The 20,904-nt window shown below is 37.0% G+C and overlaps 1 protein-coding gene across 1 annotated transcript in view; it reads right to left on the minus strand.

The window, feature by feature from the left end:
• LOC128585447 (calcium-binding mitochondrial carrier protein SCaMC-1-like) overlaps nt 1-20,904 on the minus strand; it is an 83,384-nt gene that overhangs the window by 25,429 nt on the left and 37,051 nt on the right. The window contains exons 3-4 of the mRNA XM_053590559.1: nt 18,326-18,413; nt 8,065-8,176 (exon numbers count right to left, since the gene is read on the minus strand). Coding sequence (XP_053446534.1) covers nt 8,065-8,176; nt 18,326-18,413 — 200 coding nt within the window. The remainder of the gene's footprint in view (nt 1-8,064; nt 8,177-18,325; nt 18,414-20,904) is intronic.

The following is a 20,904-nucleotide window of genomic DNA, read 5'->3' on the forward strand; positions in this document are numbered from 1 at the left end:
AATTTTTTTTTAAATAAATAAATAACCTTTTCCAAAATATAAAAAAAGAAGGAATACTACCTAACACATTCTATGAAGCAAACATCACCAAACCAGGAAAAGACCCGACAAGAAAAGAAAATTATAGATCAATATCACTAATGAATATTGATGCAAAAATATTCAACAAGATCCTAACAAACAGAATCCAGCAACGCATCAAACAAATTATACATCATGACCAAGTGGGTTTTATCCCAGGGTCTCAAGGCTGGTTCAATATACGTAAATCTATGAATATAATTTAGCACATAAACAAATTTTTTTTAAAAAGACCATATAATTCTCTCAATTGATGCAGAAAAAGCTTTTGATAATATCCAGCATCCCTTCATGATCAGAACACTTAAGAAAATTGGTATAGAAGGGACATTTCTTAAACCGATAGAGACCATCTACAGCAAACCCACAGCCAATATCGTCTTGAATGAAGTTAAATTGAAATCATTTCCACTCAGATCAGGAACCAGGCAAGGTCTCCAGTGCTCTTTAACATTGTAATGGAAGTTTTAGCCATCACAATTAGGGAAGAAAAGACGATCAAGGGTATCCATATAGGGTCAGAAGAGATCAAACTTTCACTCCTCGCAGATGATATGATTGTATATCTGGAAAATACTAGGAATTCTACTACAAAATTCTCAGGTTACAAAATCAACACTCATAAATCTGTAGCCTTTATATATACCAACAATAGCCAAGCTGAAAAAACATCAAGGACTCTATTCCATTCACAGTAGTGCCAAAGAAGATGAAAGATCTCTATAAAGAGAACTATGAAACTCCAAGAAAAGAAATAGCTGAAGATGTTAACAAATGGAAAAACATACCATGCTCATAGCTGGGAAGAATCAACATTGTTAAAATGTCTATACTACCCAAAGCAATATATAATTTTAATGTAATCCCTATTATAAGCTCCACTGTTATACTTTAAAGATCTCAAAAAAAATACATCATTTTATATGGAATCAGAAAAAACCTCAAATAGCCAAGACATTACTCAGAAATAAAAACAAAGCAGGAGGAATCACACTACCAGACCTCAGACTATACTATAAGTCAATAGTGATAAAAACAGCATGGTACTGGCACATAAACAGAGAGTTAGATGTATGGAACAGAATAGAGAACCAAGAGATGAATCCAGCTACTTACCATTAGTTGATCTTTGACAAGCCAATCAAAAACATTCAGTGGGGAAAAGATTCCCTATTTAACAAATGGTGCTGGATGAACTGGCTGGGGACCTGTAGAAGACTGAAACTGGACCCACACCCTTCACCTTTGACTAAGATAAGACTCTCACTGGATTAAAGATTTAAACGTAAGACATGAAACTATAAAAATACTAAAAGAAAGTGCAGGGAAAACTTTTGAAGAAATTGGCCTGGGTGAATATTTTATGAGGAGGACCCCCAACCCCTGGGCAATTGAAGCAGCATCAAAAATACACTACCGGGACCTGATCAAACTAAAAAGCTTCTGCACAGCCAAGAACACAGTAAGTAAAGCAAGCAGACAGCCCTCAGAATGGGAGAAGATATTTGCAGGTTATGTCTCCGACAAAGGCTTAATAACCAGAATCCACAGAGAACTCAAATGTATTAGCAAGAAAAGAACAAGTGATCCCATCTCAGGGTGGGCAAGGGACTTGAAGAGAAACTTCTCTGAAGAAGACAGGTGCATGGCCTACAGACACATGAAAAAATGCTCATCATCTTTAGTCATCAGAGAAATGCAAATCAAAACCACTTTGAGGTATCAAATAACTCCAGTAAAATTAGCCCACATCACAAAATCCCAAAACCAGAGATGTTAGCGTGGATATGGAGAAAAGGGAACACTTCTACATTGCTGGTGGGAATGCAAACTAATATGGTCCTTTTGGAAAGATGTTTGGAGAATACTTAGAGAAAAATCACATTATAACAAAGATATTTGCACCAGAATGTTTATTGCAGCCCAATTCATAATTGCTAAGTCATGGAAGAAGCCCAAATGCCCATCGACCCACAAATGGATTAATAAACTGTGGTATATGTACATCATAGAATATTATGCAGCCTTAAAGAAAGATGAACACTATATCTCTTTCATGTTTACATGGATGGAGCTGGAACATATTCTTCTTAGCAAAGTATCTCAAGAATAGAAGAAAAATGATCCAATGTACTCAGCCCTACTATGAAACTAATTTATAGCTTTCATATGAAAGCTATAACCCAATTGTAGCACACGAATATGGGGAAAGGGGCAAGAGGGTGGAGGGAGGGTAATTGGTGGGACTACATCTACGGTGCATCTTAGAAGGGTACAGATGAAACTTACTAAATGCAGAATATGAATGTCTGAACACAATAACTAAGAAAATGCCATGAAGGCTATGTTAACCAGTTCAATGAAAATATTTCAAATTGTATATAAAACCAGCACATTGTACCCCATGATTGCATTCATGTACACAGCTATGATTTTATAAAAAAATAAAATAAAATAAATAAATAAAATATAAATAAATAAAGGTGGCACCCATTGCTCAGTGAGTAGGGCACCAGCCACATACACCCAGGCTGGCAGGTTCAAACCTGGCCCAGGCCAGCCGAAACAACAAAGACAATTGCAACAACAACAACAAAAAAAATAGCCAGGCATTATGGTGGGCTCCTGTAGTTCCAGCTACTTGTGGGGCTAAGGCAAGAGAATTGCTTAAGCCCCAAAGTTTGAGGTTGCTGTGAGCTGTGACGCCACAACACTCTACCCAGGGTGACAGCTTGAGACTCTGTGTCAAAACAAAAAGAAGAAGAAGGGGAAGGGGAAGAGGAAGAAGGGGAAGGGGAAGAGGAAGAAAGGGAAGAGGAAGGAGGAGGAGAAGGAGAAGAAGAAGAACCTCTCTAAGGCAGGAAGAGGGCATTCACTAAGAATGGCACCATACTGACACTCTGATTTGGGGACTTCCGGCTTTCAGAACTTTCAGAAATAAATGTCTTCTGCTTAAGTAACCCAGTGTATGGTATTGTGCTACAGCCGAATGGACTAACTGAGACAGAAATTGGGACTGAGAAGTGGAATGTTGCTGTAACAAACACCTAAAAATGTGGAAGCAGCCTTGGATCTGGGTAATGAGTAGAGGATGTAAGAATTTTGAAATACATGCTAGAAAATGCCAATATTTCCACGAATGGACTTTTAAAAAGTGATTCTGATAAAGAATCAAAACTAAAACTGTCTTCTTAAGAGAATACATAGTAATCATGAACAGAATGTTAGTAGAAATTCGGATGGTAAAGGCCATTCTGATGAATCCTCCAGTGGAAATGAGGAACATATTACTGGAAACTGCAGGAAAGGGATCCTTGTTGTAAAATGGCACAGAACATTGCTCAATTGTGTTTGTGTGTTCTTGTGTTTTACAGAAGGTAGAACTTGTAATCAGTCAGTGAAAATTGGATCTGTACCTAAAGTGATTTCTAAGCAAAGTGTTAAAAGAGAGGCTTAGTTCCTTCAGACTGTAGTAAAAGGTGAGAGGAGAGAAATAAGTTGAAGATAGAATTATTAAGCAAAAAGGAACCAAACTTAAATTAGTGAAAAAATTCTCAACCTATCAATATTACAAAACATGGAAATCATGCATTCAGATGAGAACACTAGGATGTGGTGAACTGACCGTCTGGAAAGGAGATTGGTTTGAGTATGAACCATGGTTGTGATCAGCAATCTCAACAGAAACCAGGAACAGAGACAGAACCATACCAGCAGAAACATGACGGCTGAGACTAAAAGAAACAGAGAAGATGGGACAAATTAAGGAAGTCTGTCAGAATTTTTAGACCTTATAGGACTGAACCACAGAGCTATTTAGCAGTAAATATGCACTGTTCAAGACAAGGGAATGATCCCAAAGGTGAGTGGAAGATGGTCAGGGCTGCTATTCTTACCACAGGCCCAGGGTGCCAGGGGCTGAATCAAAGGACTGAACTGCCTCCACCTCAGTTTCTAAGGGTAGGACCAACACCCAGTGGAGCCAGGGAGCCAGGAACACCAGGAGCCACTGGAATACCACTCTCACTGGGCAGAGCCATGGATGAAAAACCACTGCCCCCAGAGGTCTGGAGGGCAGAACATTAAAATGGGTATCTTTTTTTTTTTTAAATGGTTATCCTTTAGCCTTAAGATCTCACAGAATTTGCTTTGCTAGGTTTTAACTCACTTGGGACCCATCATCTTTCTGTCTTTCCTATTTCTCCCTTTTGGAATGGGAATGCCCATCCTATGCCTGTCCGATCATTGTATGTTTTGGAAGTACAGTCTTGTTTAGTTTCACAGGTTCACAACTAGAAAGGAATTTTGCCCCAGGATAAATTGTACCTCAAATCTTACTCATATCCACTTTAGATGATATTTAGATGGGACTTCGGACTTCAGACTGTAGAGTTAATGCTGGAACAAGTTAAGAATTTGAAGGCTGTTGGGATGAAATTAATTTATTTTTACTTGTGAAAAAGACTGGAATTTGTGGGGCCAGGAGCAGAATGAAATGGTCTGCGTTCTGTGTAGTCTCCAAATTCATCTGTTGAAATCCTGATCCAAATGTGGTTTTTGGAGCAGAGGCCTTAAGGAGATAATTAGGACATGAAGGTGGAGGCCTCATGAATGGAATTAGTGTCTCTGTAAAATGAGGCCAGAGAGTGAGTTAGCTCTTTCCACCATGTGAGAATACAGAAAGAAGAAAGGACCACTGTAAATCAGGGAAAGGATACTCACCAAGAACCTGACTATGCCAGCACCCTGATCTTGGATTTGAAGCCTCCAGAACTACCAGAAATAATTTTTTATTGTTTAAGCCACCTAGCCTAGATAATTTGTTATAGCAGACCAAACTAAGACAACTGTAATCACAATCAAGTTTCTACAAATATGCAGCTGAAATTAAAGAAATTCCAAAATCTACATGGAAAAATAAAGACCCTTAAAGAAAACTAGGCTAATTTTGATTAGAAAGATCAGTGAAGTTAAGTGGAGGAGGGGAAGAATGAGGGAGTATTTACCAGGTCAGTATTATATTAATACTATACAGCTATAATAATAAAAACAGTTCAATATTGGTATAAACAAAAAAAATTCAATAGAACAGAAGTACATATGGATATGTGAGAAAAATGGCACCACACTGACTTTGAAAAGAATGAACCGCTTAGTAGATTATAGTGGGAAAATCCCCTCAATACATGAAAACAATAAATCACCACTCTACTTTTAACCATGTATAAATATAGATTACAGATCAGTTAAATGTAAATGAGGAAACTATAGAGTTAATAAAAGAAAATGTAGAACATATTTGTGACCAAGAGGTAGGGAAATACCTCTTAAATAAGACCACCAAGCCATTGTGTTTTTTATGAATTTACTTACCAAAATTAAGGATTTCTGTTCAACTAAGAATAGCAGGGGCAAAACAAACAACAAACAAATGACATGCTAGAAAAAAACATTGGTAATTCTAAGTTCAACAAGGTATTAATATGAAGGATAAATATGTAACTCCCATGAAACAACAGGGACAAGACTAAAAATTCATCAGAAATTGTCAAAGGATTAAACTGACAATTCATAGAAAATAATATGTGATAGCTAATATTTCTTTCTTTCTTTTTTTTTTTTTTTTGAGACAGATTCTCACTATGCCCTTGTTAGAATGGCATGGTGTCACAGCTCACAGCAACCTCAAACTCTTGGGCGTAAGTGATTCTCTTGCCTCAGCCTCCTCCCAAGTAGCTGGGACTACAGGTACCCACCACAACACCTGGCTATTTTCTTTTTTTTTTTTTTTTTTGCTGTTGTAGTTGTCATTGTTTGGCAGGCCCAGGCCAGGTTCAAACCCACCAGCCCCAGTGTACGTGGCCAGCGCCCTAACTGTTGAGCTATAGGCACCGAGCTGATAGCTAATATTTCTATGAAGCTATGTTCAGAATGTAGTAGTACTGAACATAGGGGGGTCAAAGAAATGCACATTAAAACGATGAGCTATCACCTGATACCCATTAGACCCTTCAGAATGGTACAGATTTGAATACTGAACAATGCCAAACCAGAACTTCACTCTTGCTGGCAGTAAATTGGTATAACAAGCCATTCTGGGAAACAAGTACGCCAAGAGTTCATGAAACTAAAATAAAATTGAGTCTGGGTACCCTAATGAAATGTACAAATGTACGTGTTTCCTGCGACTCAAAATTCTTTGTGATATCCCCTGAGGTACATAAGAGGGAAACATTTTTTTGAGGGTGTGGAGTTGGAGAAAGCCAAGATGACCATTACTAGGGGAGCTGACAAAGGAGATGAGACATATGCACACTACGTAATAGTTAGAAGGAACAAATTAGATGCACAAACAACAACAAGGACAAGTCATAAAGTAAGAAACCAGATGTGGCCGCTAGCACAACACTATCTATATGCCATATTTTACAGTATATAACGTATGCTTTTTTGCCCACATTTTTGAGGGAAAAATAAGGGTGTGTATTATACATGGGTAATTCAGCTCAGGAGTGGGGGAGTCCAGCAGGCCTCCTGGGGCTGCCATACCCTCCTACCTGGGACAGCCAGGCATATGGGGTTCAAGTTCAGGAGTATCCAGATCCACTGGGAGCAGGCCAGAGCAGCCTCTGCCAAGCACCACAATTGGGGGGAAAGGCAGTGGCAGGGCTAGTGAGGCAACCACAGCCATGCAAGGCGTGGGCTGAGGTCTGACACCCAGCCACATGTAAGGGACCAGGAGTCCCACACAGCTCTCAGAGACCCTACGGGCTGCACGTGGACTAAACAGCTTCAGAAGCTCCCACCTCACCAGCTACATGCAAGCGTGGCCATCTCTACAGCAGCCCATGACACGGTGGGAAAAAAGGGCTCCTAGGAGAGAGGGAAGGGGGCAACCTTCACAGAACTGGCAGCTGCTGGAGGGCAGGTACAATCTGCAAGTTTACCAGGGGAGCATTAGACTTCCCTAGTTGCATCTCACCCATCCCAGAGATGGCCACATTTTTTGAGGGGCATTCTCCTGAAAGTTTGGGCCAAAAATGTGAGTGTGCATTATACCCAGGAGTGCTTTATGCACAGTGGCAAAATACAGTAAATGAGAAACACACACATAAAATAATATTGCACTCTCCCTGACAATAAATAAATATTCAAGAACACAGGTTAAACATTGGAATAGGTGCCTACAATATTAACTAACACTTGTTAAACATTTACATGCCCAGCCCTGTTTTAAATATAGTAACTAATTCTCAAGTTTCCTCAGTAATACTGAGGCATAGACAGGTTTTATATAACTAATGGGTGGCAGATAGAGGATTCAAGCCTAGCCAGTCTGATTCCAGAGCCTGTGCTCTTTTTCTTCCCCTATTGTCTATGGAAAGGAGCCAAAAACTCATGAGGGTAAATGACAAGGGCATGCCATGAACAAATGATCAATTTAACTCTCCTAAAAAAAGAAAAGAAAAAGAAGTCTTTAATTGCAAGTCTTTTTTCCTTACAACTCCAAGTCAAGTGTTTATATAAAATAAGCAGGTAGATTACATATTTGATACTTCCTAGCTCTAAAATTCTGAAATCCTAATATTTGACTTTACATTTTCTATGATAGAAGACTCAATCAAGTACATCTTATCTGTGAAACAAGAAACAAATATTACTTTCCAGTTTAATAAGGCAGTCTTAACTACTCTATCATAGTAATTAATTCTTAACACAAAGTACCTATTAGTGTTAAGAATTAAATTTAAGTTCTAAATTTAGAAAAAAAAATGGTGGTCACTATGTTTGTAGATAACATAGTTATCCCCTAACACCCCTTGCTAAATTTGTAGGCTATTATAAGAGGGAAATACTGTAACTTTACCCACTGAGACAGCAAGTGTTGTAGGGATTATGTTACCATTATAGCAGCCATGGACGTTTAAAGCAAAATTAAACAGAGTTAGATGCAAAGTAATCTTAGATGCAAAGTAATCTTACAGTAGAACGCTTCCAGAAATGAATAATATCAGTGATATCTGTTGCAGGATGAAGTAAAAAGTAGTACTTCCATTCATCCCAGTCTATTGTCATTGTCCCATCAGTATCTATGCTGAAATTAAAAAATAAAAACTGCTTATAACATTTATAACAAAGTTAGCACCATTATAGAAATTAATCAAATCTTCCTTAAATAGTTATTATTGGAGCCGCTCCTTTGGACTTCATGAATATCACCATATTTCCATATTTTTAAAAATAGACTTTATTTTAGAACAGTTTTAGATTTTCAGGAAAACTGTGAAGCTAGAACAAAGACAACTTCAAAGTGCTGAAAGACAAAACAGTCACCCTAGAATTCTACATACAACAAAAATAACCTTCAAAAATGACAATGAAGGCTCAGCGCCCGTAGCACATTGCTTATGGCGCCAGCCACATACAACGAGGGTGGCGGATTGGAACCTGGCCAGGGCCAGCTAAACAACAATGACAACTGCAACAAAAAATAGCCAGGCATCGTGGTGGGCACCTGTAGTCCCAGCTACTTGGGAGGCTGAGGAAAGAGAATTGCTTAAGCCCCAAGAGTCTGAGGTTACTGTGAGCTGTGATGCCACAGCACTCTACCTAGGGCGACACAGTGGGACTCCTTCTCAAAAAAAAAAAAAAAATTACAATGAAATAAAGATATTTTCAGATAAAAAAATAATTATTAAAAAATTCGTCAGTGGGCAATGTATGCAACTTCAGTCTGCTTTCACTTATGACACTGCCTGGTTAGTACCTGGTATTACCTCCCCTACTTGCCTGAAACTCTGAAGCAGAAAGTTTTGGCTCTGTCACATCTGCATCAAACAGAGATATGACTAATGTTTACAGAAGTTCTATAAGTAACTTTTGAATACATAATTGCTATTTGCAATGCAAATTTTATCTTAGAGTATGATTTAGCAAAATATGTATTTCCAATATTCCAAAAAGCATAGCAAGATATAATTTTATGAGTAATGGCTTGTAGTGGTATAAATACCACTTCTCAGATCTGAAAAAAATCCACAGATTAGGGCAGCACCTGTGGCTCAGTGAGTAGGGCGCCGGCCCCATATGCCCAGGGTGGCGGGTTCAAACCCAGCCCTGGCCAAACTGCAACAAAAAAATAGCCGGGCATTGTGGTGGGCGCCTGTAGTCCCAGCTACTCGGGAGACTGAGACAAGAGAATCATGTAAGCCCAAGAGTTAGAGGTTGCTGTGAGCTGTGTGATGCAACGGCACTCTACCGAGGGCGGTACAGTGAGACTCTGTGTCTACAAAAAAAAAAAAAATCCACAGATTAATAAAACTACCAAGTTTCTATCAAAATTTTCCTACTTATTAGTACTTAAAAAAACATTTTAATTATAAGAAACATTATTTCTCATTTAATTACTTTATGGATAGACAACATATTTGTATAATTCCAATTCGTTTTTATCTTTCTTTCTCCCAAAATTAATTTTTTTATAATTTCAGGTTAATTTGAGGGTACAAAGAAATAGGTTACAATCTTTGTAGTTGTTAGGTAGAGTCCCTCTTATAATTGTGTCCTGCCCCCAAGAGGTGTGCCATACAGTCTAACAGTGTGTCCATTAAGTGGGAGCACACCCATCCCCCTCCCTCCTCCTCACTGTCCCCTCACTGGTTCCATCTCTTACCACCTTGAATTGATTGGAGTTTTTCTCTTATGTGGGTATGTATTAGATGATCTACTGGCTTCAAATTAGTATTGAATACTTGCTTCTCCATTCTTGTGATGCTTTACTAAGAATAATGTGTTCACTTCCATCCAGGTTAATACAAAAGATATAAAGTCTCCATCTTTTTAATGGCTGAATAGTATTCCATGGTATCATATACTATAGTTTGTTAATCCATTCCTGGGTTGATAGGCATTTATGTTGTTTCCACATTCTGGCAATTGTAAATTGAGCTATAATAAACAATCTAGTGCAAATGTCCTTATGAAAAAATGATTTTATTTCATCTGGGTAGATGCCTCAAAATGAGATTACAGGATCAAATGGGAGGTATAATATGAGTTTGAGCTTTAAGACTTCGTAATGAAGGCTATTCTCAGTGGGATTAGATGATATCTCAGGGTGGTTTTGATTTGCAATTCTCTGATGATTAGAGATGATGAGCATTTTTTCATATGTTGGTTGGCCATTCTTCTGTCTTCTTCAAGGAAGGTTCTGTTCATGCCTCTTGCCCAGGGGTAGATGGGATTTTTTATTCTTTTTTTGTTGATTAAGTTCTCAATAGATTCTACTTATCAACCTTTCATCAGAATCATACCATTCAAATATCTTTTCCCATTCTGAAGGTTGTCTTTGCTTTAATTGTTGTGTTCTTAGCTGTGCAAAAAGTTTTCAGCTTAATTAAACCCCATTTGTTTATTTTTGTTGTTGTAATTGCTGCTGAAGTCTGCATAAAATCTTTTCCCAGTCTGGCATCATCAAGAGTTTTTCCCACACTTTCCTCTAGGATTTTTACTGTTTTGTGCCTTAGATTTAAATATCTTATGCATCTTGAGTCAATTTTTGTAAGTGGCAAAAGGTGTGGGTCCAGTTTCAAGTCTTTTACGTGTGGTTATCCAGTTCTCTCAGCACCATCTGTTGAATAAGGATTCTTTTCCCCCCTGTATGCTTTTGTTTCATTTATCAAAGATCAGATGGCAGTAAGACACTGGTTTCATCTGTTTGTTTTCTATTCTGTTCCATATGTCTGTATCTCTATTTTTGTGCTAATACCATGCTGTTTTGATGACTGGGGACTTATAATATAACCTGAAGTCTGGTAGAGTGATACCTCCAGTTTTGTTTTTATTACTAAGAATTGCCTCGGTTATATGAGCTTTTTTCTGGTTCCATACAAAACAAAGTACTATTTTTTCTAGTTCTTCAAAGCATGATGTTGGTATTTTGAGGGAGATTGCATTGAATCTGTAGATTGCTTTGTGTAGAAAAGACATTTTTTTTTTTTTGGCCGGGGCTGGGTTTGAACCCGCCACCTCCAGCATATGGGACCGGCGCCCTACTCCTTGAGCCACTGGCGCCGCCCTAGAAAAGACATTTTAACAATGTTGATTCTTCCCAGTCAAGAGCATGGTATCTTCTTCCATTTGTTAACGTCTTCTGCTGTTTCTTTTCTTAGGGTTTCATAAGTCTCTTTGTAGAAATCTTTCACCGCTTTTGTTAGGTATATTCCTAAGTATTTTATTTTCTTTGAAGTTACAGTGAAGGGAATTATATCCTTGATTTGCTTCTCATCTTGGCTGCTGTTGGCATATGAAAAGGCTACTGATCTGTGGATATTGATTTTATACCCTGAGATGTTATTGTATTTCCTGATCACTTGGGTCTCTATGGTTTTCCAAGTATAAAATCATAGCATCAGCAAAGAGTGAGAGTTTGACCTCCTCTGACCCCATTTGGATGCCCTTTATATCCTTCTTTTGCCTGACTACATTGGCTAGAACTTACAGCACAATGTTTAATAATCGTAGAGACAGTGGAATCCTTGTCTGGTTCTAGTTTTAAGTGGAAAAGCTTTCAGTTTTACTCCAGTCAGTATAATATTAGCTGTGGTTTTGTCAGATGGCTTCTATCAGCTTAAGAAATGTTCCATCTATGCTTGTTTTCTTAAATATTCTTGTTAGGAAAGGATGCTGAATTTTACTAAATGCTTTTTCTGCATCTCTTGAAAGGATCATATTGTTTTTTGTTTTTTGGGTTTTTTTTTTTTTTGCTTCTACTGATATGGTGGATTACATTTACGGATTTCATATGTTAAACCAGCCTTGCATCCCTGGGATGAAGCCTACTTGAACATGATGTGTAATTTCGTTAATGTGTAGCTGTAATCTATTAGCCAAGATTTGAGGAAGGTTGAGGAAGGTTCCTTCCTTCTCAGTGTTTTGGAATAGGTTCTGCAGTATAGGTACAAGCTCATCTTTGAAGGTTTGATAGAATTCTGCTGTGAAGCTGTCTGGTCCAGGGCTTTTTTTGTTGGAAGCATTTGTATTATTTCTGAAATCTCAGAATCTTGGTATTGGTCTGTTCAAGAGATCTATTTCTTCCTGTTTAAGTCTAGGGAGATGGTATGATTCCAGGTACTGGTCCATTTCCTCCACACTGTCAAATTCTGGGCACAAAGTTTTTGGTAGTAGTCATAAATAATCTCTTGTATCTCTGTGGTATCAGTTGCTATATCCTCCTTTTCATTTCTGATTCAGGTTATGAAAGATTTTACTTTTTTAATCTAGCCAATGGTTTATCAATTTTATTTATCTTTTCAAAGAACCAACTTTTGTTAATTTTATGAATGAATCTTTGTTTCAATTTTATTTATTTCTGATTTAATTTTGGTTATTTCATTTTTTTGTGCTAGGTTTGGGATTGGCTTGCTCTTCCTTTTCCATTTCTTTAAGATGATTCATGAGGTTGTTGATGTGTTCTTTTTCTGTTTTTCAGATGTAGGTATCTAACATGATAAATTTCCCTCTTAGGACTGCTTTTGCAATATCCCACAGATTGTGATGGCTTGTGTCTTCATTATTATTATGTTTGAGGAAGTTAATGATTTCTTCCTTTATCTCTCACTTGACCCAACTGTCATTCAGCATAAGGTTGTTTAGTTTCCATACCTTCCTGTGGGGATGAAAACTTTTGTTGGAGTTGAGTTCCACCTTTATTGGTTTGTGGTCTGAAAAGATACAAGGTATAATTTCAATTCTTTTGATTTTTGTTGAGGTTTGATTTATGTCTTAGGATATGATCTATTTTGGAGAATGTTCCATGGGCTGATGAGAAGAACATATATTCCTTAGCTTTGGGGTGGTGTGTTCTGTAATGTCTATTAAGCCAAACTGTTCTAGGGTTCCATTTAAGTCTCTTTTATCTTTGTTTAGTTTCTGTTTAGAGGATGTGTCCAGCTCTGTAAGAGGAGTGTTAAAGTCCCAAGCTGTTATGGTGTTATAGGATATTATATTACTCAGACCAATCAAGGTCTGTTTCACAAATCTGAGAACATTTATGTTGGGTGCATAAATATTTAGAATTGGAATGTCTTCTTGTTGTATTATTTCCTTGACCAGTATGTAGTGACCTCTTTTAAATCTTTTACATTTCCTTTCTGATACAGCATATGGTCAGTTCTTATAAATTTTCTATGCATGTTTTCTGCATTTTTTTTTTTTTGAGTCAGAGTCTCACTATGTCACCCTTGGTAGATGCCCCTGTGGCATCACGGCTCACAGCAACCTCAAACTCTTGGGCTTACGTGATTGTCTTGCCTCAGCCTCCCAAGTAGCTGGGACAACAGGCACCTGCCATGATGCCTGGCTACTTTTGTTGTTGTTGTTGTTGCAGTTGTTTAGCTGGCCTGGACGGGTTCAAACCTGCCAGCCTCGGTGCATGTGGCCAGCACTGTAACAACTCTAGTATGGGTGCTGAGCCCATACTCTGCATTTTTGTGTGCAATATGCTATGTATGTTTGCAGAATAAATATCAATGGTGACACTGTTCAAATATTCCATCCTTAATGACATTTCCTGTCTGTTTTCTCTATTACTGATAAATCTGTGTTAAACTGTCTTATAATAGTCACTAATTTATCTACTTTTCCTTGTAGTTTCATCAATTCCTGCCTTATAAACTTGGGGCTATAGTTTGAAATCCATATGAATTTAGAATTGTTATATCTTCTGTGTAAATTAAATTCCTAATCATTATAAAAAGTCCCTTTTGATTTTTAGTAATGAGTTTTGCTTTCTCCATCCTTTCTCATTCAACATTTCTGTTTATTGGAAAATATATTTCTTATAAAGTATATGTTTATTTAGATTTTGTCCATAGCAACAGCCCAAAAAAGACTGATGCTTTCAAGTACTTAAAACATTCTGACTTTCAGATATAAGATTGAAGGCAGAATGGGGACCAAAGACCCCATTTTTGGCAAGGGAGAACACCCCCAGAAAAAGGAAAAAATAGAGAAATAAGCTGAGTAAAGTGCAATAAAAACAGGTCAGCTGAACCAGCTACTAAATTTCTTATATGAGCAAATTTCTTGCTTTTCCTAGAAGCTTGAAAATACCCCTGCTGGGCCTGTGAACAATCTGAAGAAACAATGAGGAAGTTGCATGTAAGGCATGGCAAGAAACATTAACCAAGCTGTCTCCTGCCTAGTCAACAGCCAAAGCAAATACCCATTGTGGAGAATTGTATTTGACCAGGGCAGAGATCAACGGAACAGCCTGAGTCCTGAAATATGGGTAGGAGAGCTTATATCCCTTATCACAGAGGAAGACCCTCTGGATGGAGATCAGAGGAAAATTCTTCAGAGGAGATTGATGCTGGTGGTGTTTTACTCCATAGTGAACTAATGGGATTAAACCCCCCTCCAAAGGATTTATTTTGGAATATGTGTGCCCACAGATAGGAGGCTGCCCCCACACAAGGCTCAGGTTTTGGATTTCTCAAGACTGCTCAGACTCTTAAAGTTAATGATTATAGAAACAATAGGAGCTGACATACTTACTCAGAGAAACTGCTGATGTTTTGTTCCCTTCCACAGCTTACCCTCTGGGCTAATGAGGAAATAGCCTTCCATAAAAGCTGAGTGGAACTGACACTCGGGGCCACCGCTGTGAACCCCACAAGCTAGCAGTGGTCCCTTGTGTTCCCACCTTTGAAAACTCTATTCTATGTGTCCTCTTTGTCTCTTGCTGCTTCTAACCTTATTTTTCGTGGCCAGCTCCACAGGTCTTAAAGAATCCTGCCCCCAGGGTAAGGCCCCAGTCATAAGATAAGATTAAGTACATACATCTCATGTTAGATAAAAGATAAGATTCAAGAAAACCAAAAAGGAGTAAGAAACTACAAGAAATTATCAAACATATTTGGGAAAAAAAAAACAAATGAAACTTCTATAAATAAAAAGCATAATTAAAAAAGTAAACTCAACAGAATGGTTACATGAACATAAGATATGGAAGAAGACAGAGTTAGTAAATCTGAAGATATATATTAATGACTCACCCAGAATGCTACACAGAAAAAGAAAGGATAAAATATGAAAAAGGAGAATGAAAAGAATGAAAAGGAGGCTATATTTAAAGACAAAAAGATTGATAATTTTCCAAAATTGTTACAAGACATGAACACACAATTTCAGAAGTACAACATTAATGCTGAGGAAGTATAATTAATAAAATGAAAGCCAGGCCTATTCACAGTCTTAGCTATACAAAACACTAAAGACAAAAAGAAGATCATAAGAGGAGACAGACAGAAGAGACCAATTCTCTACCAAGGATCAATAATCAGACTGACCCAAACTTCCATCTAATAGTAGAATCTAAAAGACTGTAGAATAATACCTAAAAAACACATATTTTTTAAATCTAAAAGAATAATATTTTTCTGAGAAATAAACAATTGCCAAACTAGAATTATATCTCTAGCAAAACTCTTTCAAGAACAAAAGTAATACAGACATGTTTTCAGATACTCAAAAACTTAAGAGTTCAGTAACAATATATTTTCACTAAAGGAATTTTCAAATGATAATAGTTCATGAAGAAGAAAAACTATCCTACCCAGAAAAAAATGGGTAGTAAATAAAATGCTAAACAAATTTTCTATACAAAATAACAACTGCAGTATTTATTCAGTTAAAAGAGAACAAAATAGCATATATATCAGGAGATAGATAATATTTAGAAAGTATTCTAAAGTCTTCCCATTGTTTGAAGAGGGGTAGATATTTTTTAATCTTTAAATTTGTACAGTAAAATGTCAAGACCAATTATTAACAAGAAATAAAGAATATAAATTTCAAACCAGTAAAACATGACTATAAAAAATGAAAAAAAAAAATCAAAATACCAACATCGTACTTTCAAGATTTGGAAAAAATGATTCTGCGTTTTGTATGGAACCGGAAAAAAACCCCGTATAGCTAAGGCAGTTCTCTGTAACAAAAATAAAGCTGGGGGCATCAGCATACCAGATTTTAATCTGTACTACAAAGCCATAGTGCTCAAGACAGCATGGTACTGGCACAAAAACAGAGACATAGACACTTGGAATCGAATTGAAAACCAAGAAATGAAACTAACATTTTACAACCACCTAATCTTCGATAAACCAAACAAGAACATACCTTGGGGGAAAGACTCCCTATTTAATAAATGGTGTTGGGAGAACTGGATGTCTACATGTAAAAGACTGAAACTGGACCCACACCTTTCCCCACTCACAAAAATTGATTCAAGATGGATAAAGGACTTAAATTTAAGGCATGAAACAATAAAAATCCTCCAAGAAAGCATAGGAAAAACACTGGAAGATATTGGCCTAGGGAAAGACTTCATGAAGAAGACTGCCATGGCAATTGCAACAACAACAAAAATAAACAAATGGGACTTCATTAAACTGAAAAGCTTCTGTACAGCTAAGGAGACAATAACCAAAGCAAAGAGACAACCTACACAATGGGAAAGGATATTTGCATATTTTCAATCAGACAAAAGCTTGATATCTAGGATCTATAGAGAACTCAAATTAATCCACATGAAAAAAGCCAACAATCCCATATATCAATGGGCAAGAGACATGAATAGAACTTTCTCTAAAGACAATAGACAAATGGCTAACAAACACATGAAAAAATGTTCATCATCTCTATGTATTAGAGAAATGCAAATCAAAACAACCCTGAGATATCATCTAACCCCAGTGAGAATGGCCCACATCACAAAATCTCAAAACTGCAGATGCTGGCGTGGATGTGGAGAGAAGGGAACACTTTTACACTGCTGGTGGGACTGCAAACTAGTACAACCTTTCTGGAAGGAAGTATGGAGAAACCTCAAAGCACTCAAGCTAGACCTCCCATTTGATCCTGCAATCCCATTACTGGGCATCTACCCAGAAGGAAAGAAATCCTTTTATCATAAGGACACTTGTACTAGACTGTTTATTGCAGCTCAATTTACAATTGCCAAAATGTGGAAACAGCCTAAATGCCCACCAACCCAGGAATGGATTAACAAGCTGTGGTATATGTATACCATGGAATACTATTCAGCCATTAAAAAAAATGGAAACTTTACATCCTTCGTATTAACCTGGATGGACGTGGACGACATTATTCTTAGTAAAGCATCACAAGAATGGAGAAGCATGAATCCTACGTACTCAATTTTGATATGAGGACAATTAATGACAATTATGGTTACGGGGGGGAACAGAAAGAGGGAAGGAGGGAGGGGGGTGGGGCCTTGGTGTGTGTCACACTTTATGGGGGCAAGACATGACTGCAAGAGGGACTTTACCTAACAATTGCAATCAGTGTAACCTGGCTTATTGTACCCTCAATGAATCCCCAACAATAAAAAAAAAAAAAATTAAATGAAAAAAAAATATCATAAAGGAAAAAGGAGAAGCACATAAAGACCAAGATGGCAGAAGGCAAAAATGTATGAATAGAAACAAATCTAATCAATGATTCATATATATATATATATATGTGTGTGTGTGTGTGCAAAAAGAAATTGTCAGGTTGAATAAAAATAAAATCCAGATATAAGTTGTTTATAAAAGACATACTCAGCTCCTTCTGATGTTGCCCCATCTTCCTCCCACACAAACACAGACAGCCTCATTAAGCACAGTTTGAAAAACCCTTCCACTGGTAGTATGTGTAATTTTACTTGGGTTCTGATACGTAAATGATCTAGGGAATGACTTTGCAAGTTGGTTTTGTTCTGTTTTGTTTTTTAAAGACAGAGTATTAGTTTGTTGCTCTCTAAGGAGTGCCATGGCATTGTAGCTCACAGCAACCTCAAAGTCTTGGGCTCAAATGATCCTCTTGCCTCCCCCTCCCAAGTAGCTGAGACTACAGGTACCTAACCACAATGCCCAGCTATTTTTAGAGATGGGGTCTCACTCTCACTTAGGCTGGTCTCAAACTCCTGAGCTCAAGCAATCTACCTACCTCGGCCTCCCTGGGTGGTAGGATTGTAGGCATGAGACACTGTGCTGGGCCTTGCAAAGTTGCTTCTAAAGGGATAGGCTCAAAGTAAGACAGAATTAACTTAAAAAGTAAGTTTGTTTACAAACTTGTAGAATAAGGTAGAAAATGCCACATTTATAGCAATTTGTTTCTAACATGGAGTATAAAATACAAATGAAAACTATTAAAAATAAGGATAAGGACTGACCTTTTAAGAATCGCAGTTGCCTGAGCTTCAGAAACAGGCATACCGAGAGATTTCAAAGCATCAGCTAATTCTGAAACTTCTATAACTCCTTTAAAAAGTGAAAAAAAGTCAAGTTAAAGTATCTGAAAAGTCAATAAGACAAAATATACTTAGAATGCAAAAGTCTTTAAAAGCCCATATATAATTTATTGGTCTTTAATCCCATAGTTCAAAGACTAAAAAGCTCCAAAAACCAAAAAACTTATTGTAAATTTGGCACCAAAGTTTATTTGGTGGCAAAAACTGCATTAAAATGACATGAGGTTCATTTTAGCCAATTACTTACCTAATTTAGTGTGAATATTCCTATTTTACTGCTGAAATATTCGTATATATCATCACGTGGTGATACCCAGTACCCCACTCAAAGGAGTAGATAACATACCATATATGCAGTGTATTCATTTTCTAAAATCCAGATTTTAAATTTCAAGACACAGCTGGCCCCAAAGGTTTCGAATAAGAGACTCAGTAGCATTTCTATATACCAATAACAGTCAACCTGCGAGTCAAATCAAAGACTCAGCACCATTCATAATAGCTACAAACAAAATAAAATATGTAAGAATATACTTACCCAAGGAGGTGAAAGATTTCTACAAGAAGAACAGTGAGACACTGAATCACAAATGACACAAACAAATAGAAAAACATGCTCATGGATCAGAAGAATCAACACTGTTAAAATAGTCATACTACTCGAAGTGATTAATAGATTGAAAACAAAATAATTATTCAGTTCATATGAAACCCAAAAAAAGCCTAATAGCCAAGGTAATCTTAAGCAAAAAGACAAATCTGGGGGCATCACATTACCAGACTTCAAACTATACTCGAGGCTATCTTAACCAAAAAAGCATGGTATTGGTATAAAAACAGACATAGACAAATGGATCAGAACAGAGAACCCAGACATAAAACCATCTACCTACAAGCAACTGATCTCTACGAAGGAGAAACAACATACACTGAGGAATAGGAGCCCTATTCAATAAATGCTGCTGAGAGAACTAGATAGCTACATGTGGAAGAATGAAGCAGGACCCCTATCTCTCAACATTTATAAAATTTACAAAAATTAATTCAAGATGGGTAAAGGGCTTAAATTTAAGGCATGAAATCACAGAAATTCTAGAAGAAAATGTAGAGAAAAACTCTTCTAGACATCAACCTATGCAAAGAATTTATGACTAAGACCCTAAAGACTATTATGGCAACAACAAAAATAAATACACAGGACTTGATTAAAGTAAAAAGCTTCTGCACTGCAATGGAAATAATCAACAAAGCAAAGAGACAACCTACAGGATGGGAGGAAACATTTGCAAACCATAAATCCCATAAAGAGCCAATATCCAGAATCTACCAAAAACTCAAACCAGAAAGAACAGAACAGCCAACCCCATTAAAAAGTGGGCAAAAGACATGAACAGAAGTTTTTCAAAGAAGATAGATAAATGGCCAACAATCATATGAAAAAAATGCTCAACATTTCTCATCATCAAGGAAATGCAAATTAAAACCACAATGAGATATCTCCTTACTCCTGTCAGAATGACTATTACTAAAATATCAAAAACCAGTAGATGCTGGTGTGGATAAAGAGAGAAGGGAATGCTTATACATTCGTGGGACTGCAAATTAGTACAACCTCTATGGAAAACAGTACAATGATTCTTCAAAAAAATAAAAATAGACTTAATATTTGACCCAGCAATCCCGCTACTGAGTATCTACCCAAAGGAAGTCACTTTATCAAAAAGACACTTGTACTCTGAATGTTTATTGCAACACAATTCACAATTGCCAGGATACAGAATCAACCTAAGTGCCCACCAATTTGTGAATAGATTGATAAAATGTGGTACATATTATATACACAATGGAGTACATAAAAAGAAATGAATTAATGTCCTTTGGAGTAATATGGATGAAACTGGAGACATCGTCCTAAGTGAAGTATCTAAGAAATGGAAAAACAAATAACACATGTACTCACTAATGAGTTGGAACAATTTATGGGCACATGTGGGCACAGAGAGAAGTAAAAGTCATTGGACATCAAGAAGGAGGTATGAAAGAGAAGGGCAGGGGGGAAACCTAAGTGACACAATGGACACCAAATGTATTCTGGTGATGGGCATACTAATAGTCCCGACTTAAGCATTATAAAAATCTATCCATGTAACAAAAACATTTGTACCCCCTTAATATTGTAAAATAAAACAATTTTTAAAAAACTGATAACCTACTATGCAAATTATGATAAATGTGAGAGAATCCCAAGATTAGTAAACACCAAAGAGTTTACCACTTTGTATGAATACACTAATTATTATATCATGCTGTGCTAAATAGACTAGGTCCATATAGGACCTATGAATAAAGTGCAATGGAAGGGTAATAAAGGAGTAAAAAGCAAGAGTAACAAATGAGGTGCTAGCAAGGATAAACAAGAGACCATCAAAAAAAAACATTTCAATAAAAGATGGAGTATGAGCAAGGTATATTTATTTTACAAAGATTTATTGTGAATTTAC

Source organism: Nycticebus coucang, chromosome 5, assembly GCF_027406575.1.
Source record: "Nycticebus coucang isolate mNycCou1 chromosome 5, mNycCou1.pri, whole genome shotgun sequence".
In the NCBI taxonomy this organism is placed as follows: domain Eukaryota; kingdom Metazoa; phylum Chordata; class Mammalia; order Primates; family Lorisidae; genus Nycticebus; species Nycticebus coucang.